Raw genomic sequence first — 24,468 nt, 5'->3', positions numbered from 1 at the left:
TATTAATACTTTCATTGGAAAAGTTTACCAATTTCTTTGTTTATACTTTCTGGCAAGTTGTAAACATAACTGCTGAATCAAAATCATCATAGGCACCAATAGCGATAATCAAAATGCATTTCATCTTCAAAATTATGATTGTCAAATTAATCAAAATTATCATTCGAAACTATTTACAATTTTTAGCATGGAACGCCCATCGAACTAATTATTTAGGTGAAAACACTTCCCATAATTGTCATTTAAAGTGACATGATCTAAATGTTCCTGATGCAGGTCCACTACCCCCCCCCCCCCGCTGTTCTAGCTAGTACCACATCCCCCCCAAATATATACACCAGCACAACGTACATTACAAGTCCCACGTGCTCTCTGTCTTAAAAAAAACATTCGGTAATCATCGGAAATTCCCGAACAATGGAGACCAAATATCAATCAGTTGTCCCGACCTTTCCCGAGCATAAGTCATGACACGCGAAGGTTGCCGAATGCTCATCTTCCAAGATGACGTTTTGGTCTTACATTAACTTCCAATCTTGACACCAGAGGCGCTGATTTCGTTCCTGACAACGCTGTGTTGTTTATTATATAGGCCGACATGAAACCGATGAAACGTATCCCTTACACGCATCCCCCCAACAATTTAAGTGTCTCCCTTTTGACCTAAACTAAACCCTATTGACTTACACCGAAAGTAAACTACTCTTTGTATGAATATAAATTAAGAAACGAAATTATCTACATACTCTCTTTATATACAGTTAATGACCATTTCTTCCACAATAGGGAGGTTCCGCAACTGTTTGATAAACACAGACTACGATTCCCGAAATATTGAGTAATCCTAATACGTCAAAATGATCGGCAAGCTTCACATAGCTGGGCTACACTCCACAGGCAGTGGATTCACCTCGTCTCCCCCATGAAGGAAGGAGACTGCCTCGGAAGTCATAGCTGGGCAAGATTCTTGAATAATAAAAACAAAAATGCCACACTCTGATATGGCAATATTGATATGAAACTGGAATGTTGTAAAATGTCATGTCTGCTCCTCCTTATCAGTGTCTGGGTCCATTTGCCTCGACTGATTCACAAGAGTCCGAAGTTCGTGGCCAAGTACAGTGCCAGGTCCACCCACATTCGTCTGCTAATGACCCAGCGCCATCTGTGGTCAGAAACATAAAACACTAGCCTTGACAGAAAGCTGAAATGGCCACAACAATCTGGCTTAAAAAGCTGTCCAGTTACGCACGTCATCCCCCTTTCCAGACACAAATACATCTGCTTTAAAGATGAACTGACCACTTTTTAGCAAAGCACATCCTCGTTCTTAGAGACACGTTACCGTCCGTTCCTCATTACTTATCTGGGCGATATGATGCTGGAGACGAGGTCTGGATGACTGAGGGCCGAGATAGGTATAGTTCAGGGGCTGGTCGATAGGTGATCCCTCTATACTGCTCGTAGTCGACCCCGGGCTGCTCTTGATGTCTGAAAGTGGACAAGAACGGTTTTAGACAATTCCCAAAACACAAAATGACATTTCACCTACATCGGCCGCGTCGCAAGAGTGCGACGCAACTGTACTCCCAAGGAGGCCCATTCGTCACTCTTTTCCTTCTCTTTCATCATGAATTAATTTCATCAAAATCAGTCGAGAGATCAACCAGAAGTAAGTGCATCGGACATATCCAAAGCAGGTTAGCGTAGAATGCCCATGCCATGCGCCCCCTGGCGGGTTCATGCGAAATACTGCTTAAGATTTATTGTCGGCAGCAAGTCACCAGCTCAACTACCCAATGGCGGTGTCTTCCCCTTTCATACCAGTATTAAAGGAAGAGTGTGTCAAAATAATGTTGATGTTAGGCCAACACTTATGGTAATCACAGCGGTCTCCTGCAGTGGGGGCCACAGATTTATGAATTCACGCTCATAAGCAGTTTGTTGAGCGTTAGTTGACATTTTCTGCTATGTATTCACGGACTGAGAAGAGCCAACACTCAGTGCAAACCTCATTAGGACACACTCCCTTTAATAGATTAGCCTGTTAATTACTTATTAGTAACTTACCCGTCATGCCCTACTAGCATCTTGGACTCATTGTCAACAGCGTACGTCCCATCATGCAACCAACTCGGTACCTGAGCTGAAATCCAAAATCGCAAGCAACTTTTAAAGCAGTGTTCATGCAGGATGTAAAGGTTGTTGTGCTTAAAGGCCCAGAGCATGCAAAGATATTGTGACGCAGTCATGGATATGTATATGGTTTACCCCTGACTGCACAGATGGCAGCACTTGTAGTCAAACTATCATGCCCGCAAGCGAGACATAAATCATGCGCCTCGATCTTGAATAATCATTCAAACTACATCATCGTCACAGCCTTCAGATTATAGTGAGTTAGTTTCAAAGCGAAAATCATGCAACTGTCAGTCAGTTAGTAAGCTTCATTCAGGTTGTCATGGCAACTGTACTTACCTATGTTTGGAAGTTCCCTGTTGCCCGGAGACGGGGCGGATGGCGCGGAGGGACTCTCGTTTTTTATGGAGACGGGTGAGGGTGCTGACTTCGGTTTCCGCTTCCGGGTTTGGATGCCGTCTTTCTTCATGGACAATGGACGGTTAATCTAAAATAAGGAATTGGCGCCTAAGTTTGGCTGCTGACAACTTTGGAAGTGAAACTAGCCAGGGCTACAGAAGGAAGCCGATCCCGAGTCCCAGCTCTCATTAGCTCTCGTTCAGAGATGAGTCTATATTAAAAATTACGTCACTTCGAGCAAGGTTGTCAACCTTCTTTCACCAGGTCCGAAGATCCGACTGAAAACGGAGGGTGTTACTTACACTGTGCAATTTAAAGTACAATCCACAGGCATTGCACACGGGCTCTCCATCGTTATTTCGCCGCCAGAGGGAGGTCGTAGACGTTGTGCAGTTTGCGCAAGACAGCCCAACACGTCGGCCGGAATTCTGAAGGAGAAAAATGTTAACTTCAATATTTAAAGGGGCAATATAGGCAGTAGCTAGGCAGGCAAGATAAAGTTACACAAAGCCGCCAATAGGGGTCTCTCACATCTCACACTAGGTCAAAATTATTCGCGCTTGAACGAGGGATATATTTAGTGCTAAGTCTGACATGACCAAGGGCCCTTACTTGGTATGCTAGTCGCTTGATGATGGTCAAGTTAGCCCCTCTCCTCCTGCCTATTGGCCCCCTTTGAAACATCTCAAGAAACCTAACATTGCGCCCGCTAGACGTCGCTCGTATGTTAGGCACAAGTGGTGATCGGCCGATCGGTTCAACCGACTCAGAACATGACTTTGAAAAAACATCTAAGAAACATTCCGTAACTTTGTTCGCTTACAAACAGGAACAGGAAATCATAAATCACCAACCATGCATTCTAAATAATAATTGATTGTTCATTTGTTGAAGAAATTCGCCGTCGGGTGTCTATAAAATGTAGACTCTGATCCGAAACGATCCCCTGGATACAGAATCAACCAAACACTTTGCAACGCACAGAGAGCCTCACATTCGTGAAAGAAAACGGAAAACTAACCATCACCTACAGATCTGCGTTTATTGCTCTCCAGCCAGGCATCTGGGAGGAGGTAATTTTGTTTTTGTCAACAGAAGGTAGGGTTTCTAAGCAGACGGCGATTGAGTTTCTCTAATTTGCGGCACGTGGCGCCTGCTTAACGACGGCGCGTCGATGAGAAGAAAAAGCGATTGTGCGAGATTGGAGAAATTGTTTTACGCCTAGTTATTTATGGGTCAGAATTAAACATTCCGTGAAATTGTCTTGGAAACTGGTGGATTGCAATAGGGCGTATGATGACCAGATAAGAAAACAAGAGTGTGTTTATGTGCAGTCAAATTTGTTTCGGTGACCCCAGCCGCCAGGTCGTATCCGGGTCGAATTGGTGGCTGATGGGTGGCCGCTACAACCAGCGTTGGAGCGACGGTTTATTCTTTAAACTATGTTCATTTACCATCATAAATGCGGCATCAGCATTTTTTGGCCATAAAGAAAAGTACTGTCGCGGAGACATAATAATCTATTCGCCAACGTTGATTTAAAATCAAAACGATGCAAGAAGATCTTAGATTTGCCTCATCATCCTTTAACTATTCAATCCGGTTATTACTCCCTAAATTCCACATGATTTTTCAATGACGACAAAGAAAAGCCGCCTCTTTTTTATTTTTAGCTAATTTGGTGTTCCTCATCACCAGCACCAACGTCAACAAACTCATCAATTATAGCTCTTTGATTATATAGGCCCCCCGACCCGCAGGTTCAGCACAAGTCAACCTATAGTAGTCGCCAATAAAAGCTAAATTCCCCTTTATAACCTATCAAAATAGCTCAGTGTTGGGAAAACATACTTGGAATACGTGAGGTTGTTTGAGTTACCCGCATCGCTACAGCAGCGCAAGTTAGCTACACAATCTACAGCAGTGCACGTAAGCTGCACTGGCTATACAGCAGCGCCAAGACCAACGCTTGCTACTTCCCATCCTCGAATGCCAGAGCCTGTCGTATGCTCCTCCCCTCGCACGCATCACCTAAGCCCGGTCATTAGGACCGAGTGTTGCACTGAAGTTCAGGATGGTGTTTCGAAAGCCCGATGCAACTGGACCAAGTTACTTAAGTTTCAATTGGCATGTCTGGCCATATCATTACTGACCGAATGAGTGGAAACACTAGGTGGGGGTTTATTTTCTCAGAAGATTTACCAATTGTTTAGAAACTGAATCTTCACCGCTAACTCTACTTGCCCTCCACACTTAAGCCCCGACCTGAGCGATCCATTTAAAAAACTCGATAGTTCCATTCAAAAACACTTTTCGGCCATTAAGCGCATCACTTTCCCTGACTAATTGGGGATAAGTGTGGATTTGTTACTAGTGAGAACCTTGTGGACTTAAGATATAAACTCGGATATTTTATATTTCGATCACGTGAGGTAATACACCGTGATGGTTTCAACGGGGAGATGAAAAAACGTTGACCGCACCGAGATTCTCCATTTGGCTCCGTCTGGGTACTGTATCCGCTCAGTTACGTCGTAGCGTCTTCTCGCAAACTAGACTAATCGAACACTTCATTCGACTCGTGCCTTTTACGGATAGCGTGGCACAGGATCGAACCCATGGCATTCTGACACACGAGAGGAAACAGACTAGACCAGTCCATTGGATCTGTGATTCTATACTTGCTTTAGCGACGGTTGCGAGGTAAAATGGTTGGTTGCTAAGGTATCCATGGTTACGCTGTATCTATGGTTACGCATGACAAAAACATATGAAATATCTCACCCTCTTTTGGCTCTTCTCCAGCAATGCACTGGTCCAGTTGTTAGGCCCGCCGGCGTAGTCTAGCGTGTGCGGATCCGCCTCGCCCTGAAAGTAATGAAATGTAGCCAACATTCACAATCTGGATGTGAACTGGAAGTGATAATTTCTCCTCTGGTTGCCATGGCATGTGAAGTTGATCTTGGATAAGACATAATTGCGCGTAAATTTGGAAATTTGCAAAAGAAACTGAAGAAAAAGTTACAATGTATGTGCGAATGAAATATGCCATGTATTTTGATGTGCAGAAACTGTCAAATTCCTGGTCATTGACATTAGTCAACATTATCAAAGCTGAACTAAACAAGAAAATATATAGATGAATGTTTTCTTACCATTCGTTTTGGTTGCTTCAATAGAGGGCGGTTCAACCCGTTGTTCATCTTATGGTAGAGACCACACGCGTTGCAAAGGTAGTGACCCGTTCCGTCCCGCCGCCATAGTGGCGTGGAGATTGCACCACAATTTACACACTCCCGGCCTTCCATATCGGCGAAATAACCTAAAAGTGGAAAGAAAAATATAGATTTATTAGAGCCAAGCATTTTGTTTGTTTTCAATTAGGCCCAGTTAACTGTTTCCTTTATTCTGAAACCTTTCCGTTATTTCACATCGGGTCAACCAAAATTGGTTCCTACCGCTGACACCACGCGGCACTGAGGTGAATCCGTTGTTTGTGTCGGTTCAAAGTAAACAGACACATTCCATGAAGTGCCCATTAGTATCTCATTTTCGATGTACCAACTTCGTCATCCACTTTACCTGCTTATTGTATCAATTACCAAGTGGATTCAGCCGAACGTGACCTTGGATTTGTGTATAAAACACACGTATAATGTACGAGAGGCTTTATTGAAGTTAAGCTTAAATGCACTTGACGAAATCAAGAGGTTTCTGCCATTATTTTCCAAGGTTTATTGAAGATTCACCAAATGGCTTATGTCAAAGTCATCACGTGACATATGAGCCATTTCAAAGCGTGATTTATTTACATGAAAATGTCTTCAGCTTGAAAACAAAGTAGACCTCTTTGCCTCAAGGTGGATACCTGGCATTTCACAAGCTTGTTGTATCTAAGTTCTATTTAGTGTTGAAAAGTGTAAGCTACCGCAAATGAACCCATCCCCGGTTTTGTAATTAATGTAACGGGGCCGTCACCCTCAACTCGCCCTACCCAGCCCCACACTTTCAACCGGGCCAAAAGTACTATCAGATGCGGAACACCCAAAACAACAACAACGACAAGAAAATCCTAAAAAGCAAGAGCAGAAGCAATAACGACATTTCATTTTTGAATCCGGGGGGTGGGGGGCCGAGGGGCAAAAAGATGGCTGTCAAAGATGGCCGCCACATTAACTGGAGCATTTTCTCCTAGCGACCCGGAGTCCACTCTCACGCTGTTTTCTATATATTTCAAGGTTTTCCACTGATGGATATGAAGGGGTTGATATTTCATGGAAGAAAGTCATCACTTCAAAACCATTAGTTTCTTTTCTATCCCAACACAGATGAGCAGGTAGACCATACACTTGCTTTCATTTCATTACTACCTGGCCGGAAAGTTGTAAAGTGCTCCTCAGGGGCGGTGACCATGCTCTTACAACAATCTCCACATGGAGAGGTTTGAATACTCCACTACCAAGTACAATTAAGAGATAAGCTCCACCCTTGAAGAGTAAGTTCACTCTTCAGCATAGGGGATTTGCAATCGCTTCCTATCCTGCGCTCTTTGAAACGTAAATTCGTACTGGAGATGGGAAAGTTAAATTTGATTTCAAACATTCCCCGACACAGAAGTCGTACATGTTCTCAAGAAACGTCTAAGTTTACGAAACCTTGTCGCTGGAGAGTGAAACCTCTTCATTACCCAGTACAGTTTTTCAACATGGTATGTCAGCATCCACTTGTAGGTGAACCTGCTAACTTATGGGACTGTTTCCCGCCAGATGTTTCATCTCCAAGGTTTCAGAGGCGGGAAAGCTGATGCCATAACAACCAGTACTGGAACAAGCCCGTAGGCGACGGAGTTCACAATCCGACCGGCGAGATTCTCCTTTAATCTGCTTGGAGAATGGACAGAAGTCACCAACCCCATACAAATGGAAGCCAGTGTAAGCAGAGAGAGAATATCCTGCAATCGCTTGGAGAATGGACAGAAGTTATGGATGTCGGTGTTGGCAGAGAGAGAATATCTTCTGGCCTGCATGGATAATGGACAGAACTTATGGAAGTCGGTGTTGGCAGAGAGAGAATATCTTCCGGCCTGCATGGAGAATGGACAGAACTTATGGAAGTCGGTGTTGGCAGAGAGAGAATATCTTCCGGCCTGCATGGAGAATGGACAGAACTTATGGAAGTCGGTGTTGGCAGAGAGAATATCTTTAGGTCTGCTTGGAGAATGGATAAATGCCTCGACCGAATCGCGTTGTTTAAAAGTGAAAGAGAAGTCATCAACCGCCACTTCAAAACCTGGAGATCAAACAACGATTTGACAGTATTCTTTCCGACTAATTTATGATCAATTTGTTTACGGTCGTTACGAAAAGATCGATACAAGTCATGATGACGACAATGCTATGTTGAACAACAAAATGAAAGTCTGTTGCCCCTCTGACAAGTTTTGCATGGAATATGTTGCTTTTTTAATACGAAAATATCTTCAAGCTGGACCACGTCTTCTCCAAATTAGATTATTGATAAATCTTTAAACCGGGCGAAATTCTTATATTTTTAGATCAGCTTTCGTGTGATGCTACTGTGCGGCGAACTGTGCCGGCGAGCACGGGTAATATCATCCCGATCACCTTAATCTCACGCCCGAGTTGTTAGATCCGCCATTGCCTACGACGCAACTGGCCGAGATGACATAATTCACTGTGACCAATAGTTGGGACACTTGTTCTGTAACACGAAGTAATAAAGAAGAGTCTATTGGCCATCTTTTTTTCAATGCAGGCTTTGTCAATATCACTCGTCCATGGAAATGAGCCGGTCTGGGTCACACTAGGAAGTGCATATGCTAGCCTACGCCCATATCGGCTCTTCTCTGTTATTGGACATGTCACGGTCTCGTATTTTTTAAAAATCTTTGTGAAATTGTCCGTCATCCTTGGACATGAACATCTCTGCTGGAAAACGGCTGGTTTCTCCCGCTTGTGTATTTGTTGATACGAATTGTTTGATGTCAAAAGGAACCAAGGCGATAGCTGAAGACAGCGAATAACTGGTCGAATTCCCAGGTAGGACACTCTTTCATATGCAATGTTTGTATTTTTGTTAACGTTTTGATCAAACTGCATAAAATGTTGATACACACTTGAAAACCCGCCAGCAATATATCACTATCTTGTCCTGGTTACTTCAAGTAGTTCTTTTGCCACTACTGACCCCGCCCTTATCAGCTAATGCACTTGATACTGAACTCGAAGTACTCTTAAATTATTTGCTCCTAAACTGATTTTTGAATATAAATCAAGACTGAAGGTGGATGGTAGTTTGGAAGGGTGTCTGTCTGTGATTCTTGGTTGGTGCCGCCAATTGATCTTGTTGTATGAATTATTAAGCCTCGTCTTTGAGGCAGAGGCCACCGGTGACAACCTAAATTAAATGTCTGTTCAGTTTGTCTTGGTTATCACAACACTCCTTATTCGGAGACCCAACATTTATTAGCCTTCTGTTTTGCTCCGCCCTCCCGCGAACGTCTACGGCGACTAACCAGATTCAGCTTACGTCACTTCCGACTGACAATATGGCCTTATCAAATCGGCCATTTTGAAACTCTCTGTCGTGTTTGCTTACGTTACTTGCACGTCTTTGGGTTTCTCTTGTTGAGACCTTAAGCCAAAGTGAAATAGCAAGTAGCAAACTTACAACTCTGTTTGCAGTTTCATCAAAGCGCCATTAATTTAATAGTAGATTACAAACAAGGTTTAATTGGATCGTAACCGGTTGACCGACGGTTGACCGACAGTTGACTTTTCGTGTGTACACTTTCAACGTTAAACGCAAACAAAGTAGAGTTCATCACGTCGGTTAGAATTGATAGACTGCGCTTACTCCATACAGAATGTGCTGATGTTCTAGTAAAGTTAGTATGGAATGTTCCTGGTGAAATTCACTCAAGTCACGGGGTTGGCGCGTCAGTTTCATGAATTGACAACTCGTGTTATCTTCCGAGTGAGTGACATCTTTAATCGCATTATCATTGCTGCCATTGAAAATATAAGAACAAAATAAATTTACCAACAAACGTGAATTAACCGTTTAAATATGCTGTTCAGCCACCCGAATAAACTATATTTACCGGGCGTCTCCCAGAAGTTTAGCAAATGTACCATATCGCAGGAGATCCAATACAACAAACAAATGAAAAGGCGATGGTTCTTCATTTCCCAACCGTTCTCTTGGCGGCGGTGTATCTATAGGCTATTTGCCTGTGGTGCTTTTTCCCGTGTGTGACGCGTTACACACGAAATAAATCTTTGCTTGCCTTTTTGGACGTTCCCATCGGTTGTATCAGGGAACATGCTTTGGTGACAATGAAAACAACGCCAGAAGTCCACGACTCCAGAGGGGAACAGCATATGGACACACAGCCCAAGAGACCACCAGAAACCAAAGTGAAGTAGTGCTGCTCTTGCTGTTCTATAGCCAATCTCTCCGATGAGAAGTTAAGTGACTAAATCTGTACCTAACGCAGTAACTGATAAATTGGCGAGATACCGATGTCATTGAGAGATACCGAGTCGTGCCAGATTGCCGCATAAAGTTCGAACCGCGCTATTAGGCACAATGGGCTGCTTTGAGCGCATTCTCCAAAGCAGATATAATATTCAAGCATATTCTCTCTGCCAGTATTTGCCTCCATGTTGGAAAGTTACTGTACAGTGCGCAGTTACAAGCAGGGATGGAACGACGTCGGATAGAATTCGAGTTCCGGTCATGGGAAAGGAAAATGTACAGAGCGACGTTTGTAGCCTAGTCCCGTTGGGCACCACGGGTGGCGCTAATGCTTGAGTCTGCACATGGCAGACAATCACGTCTGCCGAAGCAAAAACTGCCACATGTTAATTTTTTGGGACAACTTAGTGATTTTGAACGTTATGAAATTACGTTCGTACAAAAAATGTTTTGCCTTTGTCATGCAGCCTAACGACATCGTGATAGCATGAAAGCTTCCACAATGCTCATCCCTTTCGTTGACAGGCGCTCTGAGCGCTACAGTGTTGACAACAACCAGCACAAACGCTTGAATGGTGAACAGTGCTCGCATAGAAGCACCGCTGGTGTAGTGGTATCATGCAAGATTCCCATTCTTGCGACCCGGGTTCGATTCCCGGGCGATGCACGTTATTTTTCTTCATTGTTGAGACGAAAATCAAGACGAACTATCTATCACACACTGTCAGCATTCCTTTGTTTTCACGTTTTGCTGTTTTACTGTTTTCATGCTTTATCAGTATGTAAGAGAACGATATTACGTCTGGTTGGCGCCAAAATTTAGCAGAGGGAACTTTCTGCTCATTCACTGCCAAAGCGAAACAAATCGAAAGCGGAAAGCAACAGCACAGAAGCTGCAGCCGGATTAACAGCGCAGAGAAGCTGATTTGTTTATAATCCATCACAAATTGCCATGAACGGCTATCAATGTAAAATATAACACGAGACAAGCCTTACGGCGACAGGGTCCACGTCACATTCCTTTGCCGTTGAAAGTAGAGTACACCTAGATATTAACAAAACCTATCTACTGATACACTACAGTAGTAAGATTGGAATGCTATCACCTTGTAATAATAATGTTGATACAACCGAAATACAATGATTTTATCTTCTAATAGTAAAATTTAAATTGATAAAATCTTTATCTTTAATTGTAATGAGTTATCAGTAGCCTCTACACGCTTTCTTTACAACTTTTTATTCGATTTTCAGATATGATATCAAAACCCACAACAATATTTGTATTAGACTCGTGTTAAACACATTCAAATTTGATAGAATGATTTGAAATTGATAAAAAGAGTGTCAGTTCTATCAATGAAACCATTGATAATTGCTCGACTGTTGTTGATGTTACTAGTGCGAAAACAGATTTAGATGTTATTTAAAATCAGATGGAAGGACTGACACCTTCTTTTAAAAAACATTCCCGAATTTAGCTATTTCTGCAGGTTAACTTATCGTCTGGATTGAATATTTTTTTGTATAGGCCTAACTTGTCCCGGCTTGGTAGAGACGCCCCTACGGAATGTTCCATTTCAACGTGATTTATGAGCTATTTGAAACGATTGGAAACATAGTCCACGTTGTCAAGCGCGCCGGCCACATCTCCCTAGCAACGCCCTGTTTGTGACCAACTTCTGAATTTCAAACGCGCAAAATGACTCGACAAGTCCAACAAGTGGCAAGCTGGACCTCCGGCCTCAAAGTCCAGTTCACTTCAACATGACTTAGAATTCAATACTACACTGTACATTTCCCTCTCTCAATACATGCGACTATACAGCCAATCAACCTGACATGATCGCCAATAATAAGTGATATAGAAAAATATAGATATCAATGTTTCAATATTTGTTTTATCTTATCTATTCGGTTCATGTCAAAACAAAGCTTTCAGACCCATAAAAGTAAATTATGACAGACACCTCAGTGTAATAATGTGAATTTACTCGGTAAATATTCCGTACCTGGTCGGGCAGGTTCTCAACTCAATTTCAACATCGAATTTTAATGACGTGGACCAATCCAGTGGTTGATTTGTGATCACGTGGTTGAATCACGCTTATTGGCTGATCGTGATCAAAAATCGGTTCTGACCAGGGGTGTCTGCTTGTTCCCCTTGGAACAAATGGAACTCATGTACCTACCCAAAATTTTCGAAATTTACACAAACTATTTTTTGATAAATACTTTAGCTTTTTTAGATTCTAATCATAACCGAAATTGCACCAAAAGCAAAAATGATATTGTTTTCAAAGCAAAATGGCTCCTTGCGATAGGTTAGGCATCTCATCACCAACTCGGTGAAACAGAATTGAATCATTTTGATTGGACGATAGACGGTCTCTCCTAAACTTAGAGAAACACATCGATGATAATGTTTAGGAATAAATTCTGGCCAAATTAGCAAGAACAGTCACGTTATCAAAGTGAGTAAAAATCTGATTGGACAGCGAAACAGGAAGAGTCCAAACTTATGAAACATAAATTTTCAAGAAGAAGGAAATTCTGTAATCGTGGGAACGACACACGTTTACATGGGTCAACCTCGTCTCATCTTATTGAGAACAAAATCAATGCATACATTTACTGTAGAAATGATACACGCCTTGATCATGGGGACGATGGTGTGTGCAGGTGGGCGCTGGGATCGAGCAGACGAGAGGCCACCGGATGCCATTGAGAAATTTACTAAATTTGCAACAAGTGTTCAAATTCCGGTATTAAGAGGCATATAATTAATAACTTTAGATACTAATTTAAAAGCAATACCGAGTAAACAATCGGTATAATTTAATGCGCTTTGAAGCATTTATCGTCTGCTTCACCTGTCCGATTCCCGCGCCAAGCGCCACCTGTAGCATTTCTTTCTCGCGGTGTGACGTCACTGGAAAACCTGCGTAATGTCTTCACATTTGCATTAAAGTGAATGTTAGATTTCATTAAAGGAAAACAATCACAGAAACAAATTTGAAATAAATGTCCCGGAAACAAAATGAAAATAATTTCTACCGCTCGCGGCGCTCATTGACGAAGACCAAATTGGCTTCAAGATTTGTTTAACCCTTTCTGCCTTAAGCGCAAAAGCTTATTTCTTTTTTATTTCAAAACAAAATGGGGTATTTTAAGAGGTTCCTACCTTGGGCGTGAGGGGATCCTGGCATGTTCATGCCCCTGAGAGTGTTCCAGCCCATGTCTGCACCGACTGGATAACTCCCGTACGAGTTGACACCGCTCGTGTCCTGGAATGCGTAAGGCGTTGGGTAGCCAGGCTCCGACCTCGGGCTGACCACGGTTGGCAAGGAAAGGCGCTGGGCAAGGGCTGGATTCGCGGCAGAGGCGGATGAATACCCGGACGGTGGACGGCTCCAGTTCTGGTTTTGACTATGCTGAGGTGCGTATTGGTTGTGATATAGTGGATGTCTCTGCTGGTGAAGGTACATTTGACTCCCATAGGTGGCGCTATCCTGTGGCGCGGTACCACCGTTGTACACCGGACCATTACTATAGGACAAGGACACTGGAGAGTTCGTCAGCAGGGTTAAATTACTGTTCGTTGTTGCTACGGGCAAACTGGATGGAATCATGACGTTGGTCGCCTGGGGGCGCTCGAGACTGCTGAGAAATGTTTCCACGTCTTCTGACGAGGGCAAAATGTTCTGAGAACCCGGATAATGTCCTTGTTGACCCGGTGGAATGTTAAGATGTTGATTGTGGACTTGCACGTGACCATGATGCGATACGGATTGTTCTGGAACAGGCGAAGGATTGAGTCCCGCTACAGCAGCTTCAGTTTCTCGGTCTGACTCTGCTCCTGTCATGATAGACGGATGCAGACGATCATCCTCGCTCATGCCATCTGGCGGCCGTTGGTGTAAATCTTCTGGTTCCGATTTTACTCGAACATCCATTTCCGGTGAGGGTTGGGCATACTCAGTGTTGCCTTGGCGATGGACGACGAGTTCTTCCGGGTGGTGTTGTGGTGACGGATGTCGCATTATTTCTTGACTGCCCTCTCGCTCATGTCTCTCGTACCCATTTTCCTCTCTTCTGACTGGAGAGTGTGGTGACCTTGATCGGTTGTCCGGAGACCAGTGTCGTTCCATGTTTTAGATATGTCTGGTATCACAGTTGTTGCTCGTCAGCCGAATGGTTTTCTGAAGCGATAAAAAAGAAAATGACGTCAAATAAAGAAATGTTAACTACATTTTTTTCGCCCGGCTCTACAAGAAGTATTTCTATAGACTGACCTAAGCAAAGTGTCCCTTCCTGCAAAATAAAAACAAAAGAGTGTTTCCCCTCATTGTTTTGGAACTCAGAAAGATCGACTGACACATTTGTCTGTACGGAAACACTGAAATATGGGGAACAACCACATATATTACACCAGACGTCTATACTTTGGCTGCTGTGAGGTTCATCTAGGCTGGTCGTCGGTGACCCTCAACTGCTCAACTGCCCAACTGGGTTTTGTGATTCAGTTCAGCTTTAATGAATAAAGGGTTAATTCTCAATGTCCTGCTGTCTAAATCTCACGAACTACCTATGAAAACCTACACAATGCATTGGCAATGTACAAAGGTACGATTATTGACATTAAGGAGCTTTATGATATATCAAGATCGAGATAAGATAAGGTCCGCGAATAATATTGTGTTCTACTGAGAGTCTACCATGGACTGGCAGGCGACATTCCTGGATTTGAACTCACTCCTCGCTGCCGACTTCAAACAACTACAATTTCAGAACGCTACACTTTTTTTCAATTTACTTCAAATATAATTCATTATTAAAATTACAATAGACGTACGATAAACGAGCCTGGTCAGCCCTCCCCTCTCACAAACGCGCCCAGCTGAAAAGTATCGGCGAACTGAAACTGCCAGAAGCAAAGTTATAAGATAATAAATTACAATCCTTTACTCAGAATTGTCAGAAATTTAATTGGCACCGCCATTTTATTTTGAAGAATGATTTATGTCTTATGACCTGGCAGGCATTGTTTATGGTTACTGGTATTCTCGATGTAAACCAGCGCCAGAAAATGCCTCGGGGCATAAAAATCCTACAGAGTTCGTTAACCTAAAAGTAGCAGTCATGAGTAGGCCTTCAGTAAAGTCGAGGCCTATGGACCGAGCATCCAAATGCCTGAACTCATGATCATGCGAATGAAGCTGGACAGGAGAATTTCCCTCGGAAAAGAAAAATGAATTTGCATTTTGGTATGAGCGCTGAATCCAGCCGATTCCTGTCGCTCAAAGCGCCTCAATTCCTAGCTTTGACAGGAGCCAGCACCGTGCTGACTGACCAATGACCAACCTTATAACAACCAGCCTTCCAATTTCAATTCTACACATGGTTTTACTTTTGATATACAACCTAATTAAGTGAACCTTTGCCAAGACACTTAACCATGACTTTTGTCTTATTGACATGATCTCAACATTATAATCAGAACCCTTTATTTTATGTGATGGACGATTTTTGTCCCCCTGTGTTCATTTAGTGAACCCTGTCGACGTAATGCTTGTAAATATCTTCAATGCACATCAAGACCATGCATGCATGATACGTACTTCCAACATGATTGTTACAGTGTTACACTAACAGACTAATTGTCCCAGATATTATTTGTCTTGTTTATTACTTGTAAACAAACCCAACGCGGTCAACCTTTATGATGTAGCAATGTATTTCTCATAGCAATGCAGGGTGGCACATAAGCTTACTTTGTGGTATTATCACCACAAAGACAAGTACAGTTGCCTTCCGAAGATCACGGGTCACCCTGCTGAAACCGTCCTATAGGTCGGTCAGAAGAGCATGGGAAAACCATTGTAATTGACGGCTACTCGGTCATCAGAATGGCGGGTGACTCAGTGTTCACACATTGCTTAGCTGTGTGTTACAACAGAATGCACAAACGCCTCCTCAAGTTTTCCAACAGTTCATTAATCAAAAGTGCAACTAAGACATTGAACAACCTCGTCCATCGGTTGTGCTTGTCGTTTACAAGACAAACCATGTTCTTGAAGTAAAAAATAACTCGCGAAGTGATTTGCCATGCGTCGGAAGCTGGTATATCTCGGATGTGGTGGAACACTAGGCCATGTTCCTTAGGCCTACTCAAAGCTTCCTATACAAGACATGAGGCCTCACACCCTGCCAATGGGGAGGACTCTCAAACACCTAATCGAAATACTTGCACATGTGCGTCAGACATTTCAAAGTGAATTGAGTTTTTTGTGAAACTGATTTTTTTGGGTCAAATCGGGTCTATTGATTGTGCTCTTGGGGGTAACTATAACAGGTTAGCTGCAAGTGCAGCAAGTTAGCTCAGAAGTAGCCAACACCGACTAAGTTTCCCGAGCTGTTATGGCTAGCTAGGAGAAGTCAGCTTAAATTGACCACAAAGAGTAAATTTCTTGCACCTCTGGCGCAATGAATCGAACCATTCGAATTCATTTTGTCCGGACATGGTCCCTAGCTAATAAAGGGTTAGCATACGTGCAGGCCTACCAGGTTAGCTTGGAGGTAGCCAACACAAGGTATCCCTGATATTGCTATAGCTCTCCCCGAGGCGAAGAGAATATGGCTTGAATTGACGACATCAACCTGAACTTGTAAATTGCCGCTTTCATGAGCAAGAAATACACAGCGGCAGGTTGAAAACATAAGGTGGAAATCCGACCAGATGTTGGTCCGCGTTTTAGTGCTTCCCAACGCTAATGGAATGTCCTGTGCAAAGCAAGTTATGGCCAAGTTGTGAGTGCTTGCTCACAACTTGTGTAGCTTGGTACGAAACACGGTACGAAACGCGGTACGAAACACGGTACGAAACGCGGTACGAAACACGGTACGAAATGCAAAGTTGCCAAAATACACGTCAAAGAGAGAACTGAAATTTTGGCCAAAGTATCTTTAACGTATTTTCCTTTTCTTTTACACGTCATCAGAAACGAGTTTACAGATTTCACATTCCGTAATAATGTCAATGGCAGTTTTCAAGTTTTATCGAAATTAGTCTGAGTCTTGAGAAAGACTGTGGAGGGGTTTCAAGTTTTGACACGGAGACACGAAACGAAGCTGTTATAATCTTGTGATGCACCTGTAGTGTACATGTGGTGACCCCATCAGAATTGGCAATGTTTGATGGATTGAGCAGAAATTATCGAAAACACACGCAAAAATATACGAAACTCTATCCCGTTAAACCATACCATATACATGTATATAGATCTTGTTTCATAAGCACACTACATCACTGAATTTGTCATGCGACAAAATTTAAAAAAAAACTACCCACGGTCAGCTGATGTCTGGGACCTCATTTCAAACTTAAAGTATTACCTGGTATTACACGTGCCATTAGAACACCACCTCACATGGGTCATGCAGTAAACAGGTTGGTGGGGTATCTTGGTCAAATATATTTGATAATAGATAAGGATCGAACACCTGACTATTAAAACTGATAAGACATTTTGTTATGAACTACGGGGATTTATTGGTGGATTGAATTCAAAATTAAAAACTTTGATGAAATTAATTGCAAGAAACTTCCTGGTGAAATTCAGTGCAAAGTTTCAATCGAAATAATGATACCGAGACAACCTTACTTCATATCTCTACTGAAGTCCATGTGCACGCTCTAGTTTGACTTTCCTTACGTATATGGATGCCAGAAGTATCTTATTTGAGTTGATAAAGATTAAGACCCCCAGGATTGAAGAACTGATGATGTCGGCTTATAACGTGCAAATTATTACTTAAATGTAGCAAAATTCCCTTTCAAATCCCTAATCATATCTAAGAATAAACATATGGTGATAGGCAAACACTAATTGAAGATACCTCAAGACAATAGAGCCTTCCTTATTGACCAAGGACAAAGATCCGATAGTCACAAAGTGTCGTCAATGTAAAGGAATGATGTAAACTGAAAGACCCTCCCGAATTATTATAAACTCCAAAGACAATACTGTCTCCTTTAAGAACAAAAAGACACAAAGGGGTCGTGTTGACAAATGCTATCAATCTGATAATTCTGTGAGACATTTTGTGTGACACTAGCAATGCCAGTGGTGACAATTATTTGTGTATAATCCTCAATCCGCGTTGTCAGCCATCCCGTCACAAATGATCAAAATAGTCATTGTTATTCAAATGGTAATGCAACATCTAAGTCTAAGATCAAACTGACTTTAGAGGAAGAAAAACTAAGGTGTCACGTTGACAAATAATATCAGTCAGATAATTCTGTTGCTCCCTTAGTGACATTGTGTATTTTAATGTCGAGTTATCACCCTGGGACCCCGGATATCATGAGTAACGAAGTACATTTTGAGGGCGCGGGGCCGTTTCGTCCGGAAAGGGGATACAAGCCCTTGTTTGCGAAGACGATAGATTTCACACGATGGAGCTAAGTTTTAAGAATAACTCACTTGTACAGTTGGGTTCGACATCTTACCCTTAATAATCATACATATTAATATAATATTTCATGTGGATAATCAGACAAGTAGGCGAATCTATTGTTACATGCATAGTGCAACATGTTACATTTGGCTTGCGTTGGCTTGGTAGTCATTCTATAACAAATAGTAGATACTTATCGGAAAAATAATTTTACAAACGGACAGTCTAAGTTCGGTTTTCTATAAAATATGTTTGTGCCGGCATTTATTGCGTCAGTCGCTAGCATACTTTTGTTTATTTTTCACATTTTGTTTTGCCTTAGGTTTCTACGATATGCTAAAAGCCTACACCACACGCCCGTGTATCTCACATATGTTATTGTTGACAGTAAATCAACCACAACTGCATCTCAACTAAGATTTTTATGTCAACTTTCATCTCATAAATATTTACTTACAATCAGTGTAAGGCAATTTGGGTCCATTTCATAAAATGGTCCCCTGAAAACTCGTCATAGTTGCTGTATAAAACGGATGAGAGATTTTGTCGAACTTCAAATGAATCAGAAGTTTTGTTGTGACCAGAAGTTGTTTTCAAAGTTTCCCTAGCAACGACAAATCGACGCATTCGGTCTGCAGCCGAATAAACATGGCTGACCTCGATGGTTTGATAGAAAAACTGAAATATGCATCTGTTTATATTTACTAAGCAATTACAGTCCATTTCAGTGAGAGTCGGCCGAAGATGCAAGTGGGGGTTTCACAGTAATGTACACGCAAAACATGTCTGCATTTCTTGCAAGTTTTTCATTTTGACTCCAGTGTGGCCCTAAACACAACTCGGTACATTTCATTAGTAGGCTAATAGGTCTAATGTATTTCACTCTTCGTGGTTTTTATTAGCTAGTGTGTACAGAACTTTGTGAGCCAAGTTTTCGGCGTTTTTTCTCTTCATTGGAAACACGTGTAATAAAATCACAGAGAAATTAACACGCTAATTTTCGCGACAAGTGTTGATGACTCCGTGCTAGCATGGCGGTTTCTTCGTAAACACCTCATGAGGAAGATGCGATCACCATATGAATAAATCAACTTCTAAATTCTTTTTTTCGATAACAATTGTTTTTTCACAGAGACTTGCTCTCAGTAACTAAATTACAATGTAAATGTTAGTGATTATGATAAATTATTGTTCTAGGTAATAGCTAAAAAATCATAACTTAAAACAATAAATTCAAATTCAAATGGGAAAATCCCGGTCCGCATCGCGCGCACTTTTCACATTCCAAATACACAATGAAACAATAAAACCCCGGGCGATGGCTTCCCAACGATTCACAGAAACCAACACCTTTCACTCGTTGGTTCCTGTGGCCCTCAATTTACTGCATAACAGTCATGGTTTCACCAGGAAATGTCTTCAATCACTCCGCCTACACCGCAAGGGCGACCATTGATGAAAACAGATAACACCGGGATTCTAAGGTTTATGCGCCTGAAATGTTGTTGTTTTAAGAAAATCCTGTTTTTAAGGATGTTTCACGAAATTACTGAAAATGTTGTGCTATTGAATGAATTGAGATGGCTTGGATTGTCTGCAGACGACAGCTGTTTTGATCACCTCACCTTGCGATGAGTCACGAATTTTAAGAATAATTGTGTGTTGGCAGCAAAAATATGGCGAACTTAGAAATTCACAGGTTCATGCCAGAAAAAGAGCAGGAAAGACCTTCAAAATGAGTGAAATAGTAGCTGAATCAGGCAAAACATCATCGCGCTTTTGACTAACATGGCAGCCTGGGTAGATCATTAAATTCAAGTCATTCATTCATTTATCGTCTCCAGTAAAGACACATCGATACTTCAACTTCGAGTTGTTATAATTATTTTGAAGGAGCAGCTGTACTGGAACAGCCTTGTATACTATTGAACTCGGCTTCGCTTCTCATAGTTTCATTGTTCTGGACGATGGATCGGGAAAATATCAAGCATATTTTAGTCATGTGAGAAATTCAACATTATAACCAGTTTCAAGGACACTGAACCACTTGCTCTGCCGAATGACATGATCAAACACAGACCAGACGTTCCGCATAAGTTCTTCGCATAACTTCGAAATATGTCAGCCATATTTTTAGAATGGTTCATCAGCAGACTCAGTGGTTGGTACCGAATGTCCCATATTCCCATGCCACTTGCCATACAGCGAAAATGAAACAATGTCGTGTCAATTTCATTTTTCTATGGCAACATAATGCGAACTAGTGTGCCGTCGCACAGTATGTGGATGGTCTCAACTCTTGTTTTCGAAGTTGGTGAAAACTTCAGACCTCGACCGTCATGTATTTTGAAGTCAGAATAATACCAGAACAAGAAAATTCAGTAAATTAGTTTGCTTTTATCGGACAGTAAATGTTATATTCATCAAGAAAATGACTACAAAATGTTCAAAATGGGGAGGGCGTGCGAAATAAACCAAGCATGCGTCCGCCACAAGACTTACCTCGGAGGTCCAGGACATTCCGTATGAATTTTCTCAAAGTTTCGCACAAATACGTTGTTTCCGAAATTCTCCATTGCGCTTTCTTGATAATGTGTAGGTGACTCCATTTTGAATACTTTTGCCGAGTTACTTTCGATGCTTACGTGTTTAACTTTTACGATTCGGAGTTAAATATTAAAATTTTGAAATTATTTTTCAACTTGGATTGATGTCGTTGGTTTGAAATCGAAGGGTTTTCAAATATTTGGTTTCTCAGGTGAATAAAGATTCTCGCGACTGGAAAATAGGAGAGTACAGTCTATTTGATTGTCATATTTGGAGTTAAATCACTCGTGAGAATTTGTTAAATACGGCACTTTCAAAAAACAAAAATGACAAAAATTGCCCATCAAGTGAAAGTTTTCGTCTCCGGACCACAAAGCACCAAGCAGACTTGGAGTCAGACTGAGAAGTCAGATATCTTTGGAGTCTTGGGTTAGTCTGATAAAGCTTGGCTGATAAGTTGCGCCTGATAAGTCAACGGGGCTGCTGAGGCTGATTAGTGGTTTGATATCGCCTTAGTAATGTCTTAGATATCAAGAAATACCGGTCCAGATCTTTCTCTGACCCAGAATTTTAAGATTTGATAATCGGGTTCTTTAGTTCCAACTTGTTTTTTCCCCTCAGAAGGCAGAATACAGCGCGTTAATTTCAGTTGAACTGAACTGGTATTAACCTTGAACACTGCGTTTATAATTCAGGCAGATTTTACACTTATTTACGAAAATGACGGCTAATTTAAATTTGAATATTAAGAAAATTATTTGTTTTGACTCTAGTAGGACTATTTAACAGCTATTTTCACGGGAAATTTTGTAGGTTTGAGCGGCCATTTTGATCGAAATGATGTGTGTATTTCTGTGTGCGGATTAGAGGGTTTAAAGCTACTCCTAAACGACATTTCTATCTAAAGATGGACTCTCAATGATCGGTCTTCTAGTGGAAATGATAAATGTTTAATTGTAGCCTATCAGCTAAAAGTCTGATTTAAAAGGAAATGTTGTATGTGCGTTGTTTATCATCACGCGGAAGTTGAATCGAAACTTGGTGGGAAATTGCGGCTACTATCGTGTATTGTCTTTTATTAAAGTGACATGGGGACAACTTCAATGATTTATAGTCTGTGGTCAGGCGTAGTCCATTTCAGAAAAACAAAACGAGTTCAAAATCCAGAGTACGAAAAAGTTATCAGAAAGCGGACACTTTTGAGCAAAAATTACAAAAAAGTGCTAAAATTCAGAAATATTCCTCTGCAGTAAGTGTAGGCTACGAGCATGTAGTCAATATGCGCACACTATCTTGGTACATAGAATAATTATGACAAATAGTGATAATTTTGAAGATAGGCCGGGCTATCGACAGTATCACAAGATTTTATCAAGATACGAGTAAAGATACCAAACAAGATGTGATAAGGAGACAAATTGGCCTGCAGAAAAATCGAACTGAAACTCCAAGAATTGGCCTGAAAAATTAAGATAGGATGAAATTTGAGTTACATACCGTCTATCTTGTTCTTGATAACCACGAATTAGAGTTTTCAACGCGCTGCTCCTGACTTCTAACTGTTCTCTCTGCATGCAAATTAACAAGTCACTTAAGATTGGCCGTTCTCGTGAATTAACCTCTCTCGCGAGAATGGTTTCGTCCGGGATTTGGAACTCAGGTAGCCAGTATGTCTTCATTGGCCGAAACTATTATTGTTTTAGTGTTTCATAGGGGTGTGAGGTAGCCTCTGTCCGGCCGTGACCAAACTTGCACAATTAAAAGATTTTCATGACTTTGAGATCGAGTTTCGACTCGTTTCGATACTTTTGAAAGAGTTGGTCAAAGTTCCATAGTGGTTGTTGCTAACTTTTCAAACGACAAAAAGTTTCAAATTTGATGTATTCTGATGACATTCGCGCTCTCGTGCAGACCACATTGTGCAGTATTAGTTCTTTTAAACTCTCAAAAACTTTCAATTAAGTTTAGAAACATTAAACAACAATTATTCCTTCAACATGTTTTACTTTTGTGTACTACCCGGATTTACTCCTCATGATATTCATTGTCGATTTTCCAAAGTTGTTCATTTCAGTTTATCTCGTGTTCGCTAGTCACAGAAAACCATTATTTGGGAGTGAGATTTAGAAATCATTCCAACTTTGACAAAACTCTTCAGATAATTTCTCAGTTGTGTACACGTAAACATGTGTTATTGTTTACCGCAGTTCCGGTGTACGCGTCCAACAATGGTGTACGTTCAGATACAGAGCAGTGACCGTCAAGAAATGTTGAAACACCTCTCCACTTCTTGCTCTCTGACAGTGATATTGCATGGAGTCAAACAGCCGAGTCCCGGGTTCTGTTTCTGTGCAAGAGCTCAGGTAGTCTTGGTCAGGTGAATGTTGGTCGATAAGGTGCAACGAATGGATCGCATTTCGTGAAAATCTGCTTCTGAAAGTCTTCTGATGAATGGTTTGGTTAAAAGTGTGTTCGGTGTGTTTTCATGTTGCAGCGAGCAGAACGACGCGCGTTTTATGTTTTTAACCCCTTAGAACAAAAACGTTTCCGCCACGTTCTTGATTCTCTCTTCAGTGACCCTAGTTGGCTTCACCTGTATCTTAACCCTGACGCACCTGATTCGACCGAAGCCAATCTTATAACTGATTCCTTGTAACAGTCCATGTAAGCAAAACCTAACTAACTTCTTATTGGCTTCGCACGTGCCGCGTTCCTGTTGCTCTATTGAGTTGTCGGGGTAATTAAGGTAATTAGTCATGTTTGGTAATTAGTAGACTGCTGGTAATTAGGGACAAAGGGATTCTTTAGGTCTTTGGTTGGTGACGCGAGAATTGCGTTTTGGTTGGTTGCTCAATCAACTCACCAGTCAAATGGATAGCCCCGCCAAATTTGATGATTGTACTTTATTTCTTTCATGCTGGATAAATGTATAAAGCCTTTTCTCAACTGGCCAGGTCAGTTTCATATTTAAGATTGTATGAGTCCGTGTGGGCTTGTCGCTGTCAAGATGTGGGAATGTTAAAGGCAGACAAAGTCAGGAGCTAGTTGGTTCAGATTGAAGCAACACGATGTCGCCACTGATATAGTCCCTAGCGGTTCATAATGGCACTAACATCTTGACGTTCTCACTCCTGTCTATAGTCCCCCATTAAATAACAGGTGACGTCATGATGGCTAGGTGGATACCCCCGGGAATAGTGAAAAAATACTTGGGGATGGCCCGGTCGAACCAGCGGCGACTGTATGGTGGCGCCGCCTAGGTGGTGACAACATGGTGTGGAAGGAGAAGGTGTCGTTGACAGGACATTCAAGATGGGACAGGGATCGAAGACCAAGCTGTCTGGCCAACAATGGAGTCTTAACCTGGTGGTCTCTCTTTGCTATAAATCACTTACCAGTAAACGATATGTAGGACTAATT

The 24,468-nt window shown here is 41.8% G+C and overlaps 1 protein-coding gene and 1 non-coding gene across 4 annotated transcripts; one reads left to right on the top strand and one right to left on the bottom strand.

Annotated features, from left to right (window-relative positions):
* Positions 1–314: 314 nt before the first annotated feature.
* On the bottom strand, positions 315–22,627 carry LOC135503480 (transcription factor GATA-5-like). 3 transcript variants are annotated; one of them, XM_064797082.1, is made up of 8 exons: positions 22,546–22,627; positions 13,223–14,240; positions 5,694–5,860; positions 5,323–5,406; positions 2,841–2,966; positions 2,479–2,626; positions 2,071–2,146; positions 315–1,491 (listed from the first exon to the last, which is right to left on the bottom strand). In XM_064797082.1, the coding sequence occupies exons 2-8, from the start codon at positions 14,187–14,189 to the stop codon at positions 1,359–1,361; spliced, it is 1,701 nt and encodes a 566-aa protein (XP_064653152.1). In that variant the 5' UTR covers positions 14,190–14,240; positions 22,546–22,627; the 3' UTR covers positions 315–1,358. The 3 variants fall into 3 exon arrangements, with proteins under 3 accessions (XP_064653152.1, XP_064653151.1, XP_064653153.1); XM_064797081.1 differs by lacking the exon at positions 22,546–22,627 and adding an exon at positions 21,004–22,338; XM_064797083.1 differs by lacking the exons at positions 2,071–2,146; positions 22,546–22,627 and adding an exon at positions 21,004–22,338.
* On the top strand, positions 10,635–10,705 carry Trnag-ccc (transfer RNA glycine (anticodon CCC)). The gene has a single exon. It is a non-coding gene; the product is annotated as a tRNA-Gly (tRNA).
* Positions 22,628–24,468: the final 1,841 nt, after the last annotated feature.

The sequence above is a fragment of the Lineus longissimus genome, chromosome 19 (genome assembly GCF_910592395.1).
Source record: "Lineus longissimus chromosome 19, tnLinLong1.2, whole genome shotgun sequence".
Classification (NCBI taxonomy): Eukaryota; Metazoa; Nemertea; class Pilidiophora; order Heteronemertea; family Lineidae; genus Lineus; species Lineus longissimus.
The sequence above is the reverse complement of the archived record's forward strand: the minus strand, read 5'-3'. Positions and strand labels throughout refer to the sequence as shown.

Coding starts and splice junctions, on each gene's coding strand:
- LOC135503480 (XM_064797082.1), bottom strand. CDS start 14,189: ATGGAACGACACTGGTCTCCGGACAACCGATCAAGGTCACCACACTCT. Junction 5,861..13,222: donor AGGATCCCCTCACGCCCAAG/GTAGGAACCTCT, acceptor TTCCACTTTTAG/GTTATTTCGCCGATATGGAA. Junction 2,627..2,840: donor TGTACTTTAAATTGCACAGT/GTAAGTAACACC, acceptor TCCTTATTTTAG/ATTAACCGTCCATTGTCCAT.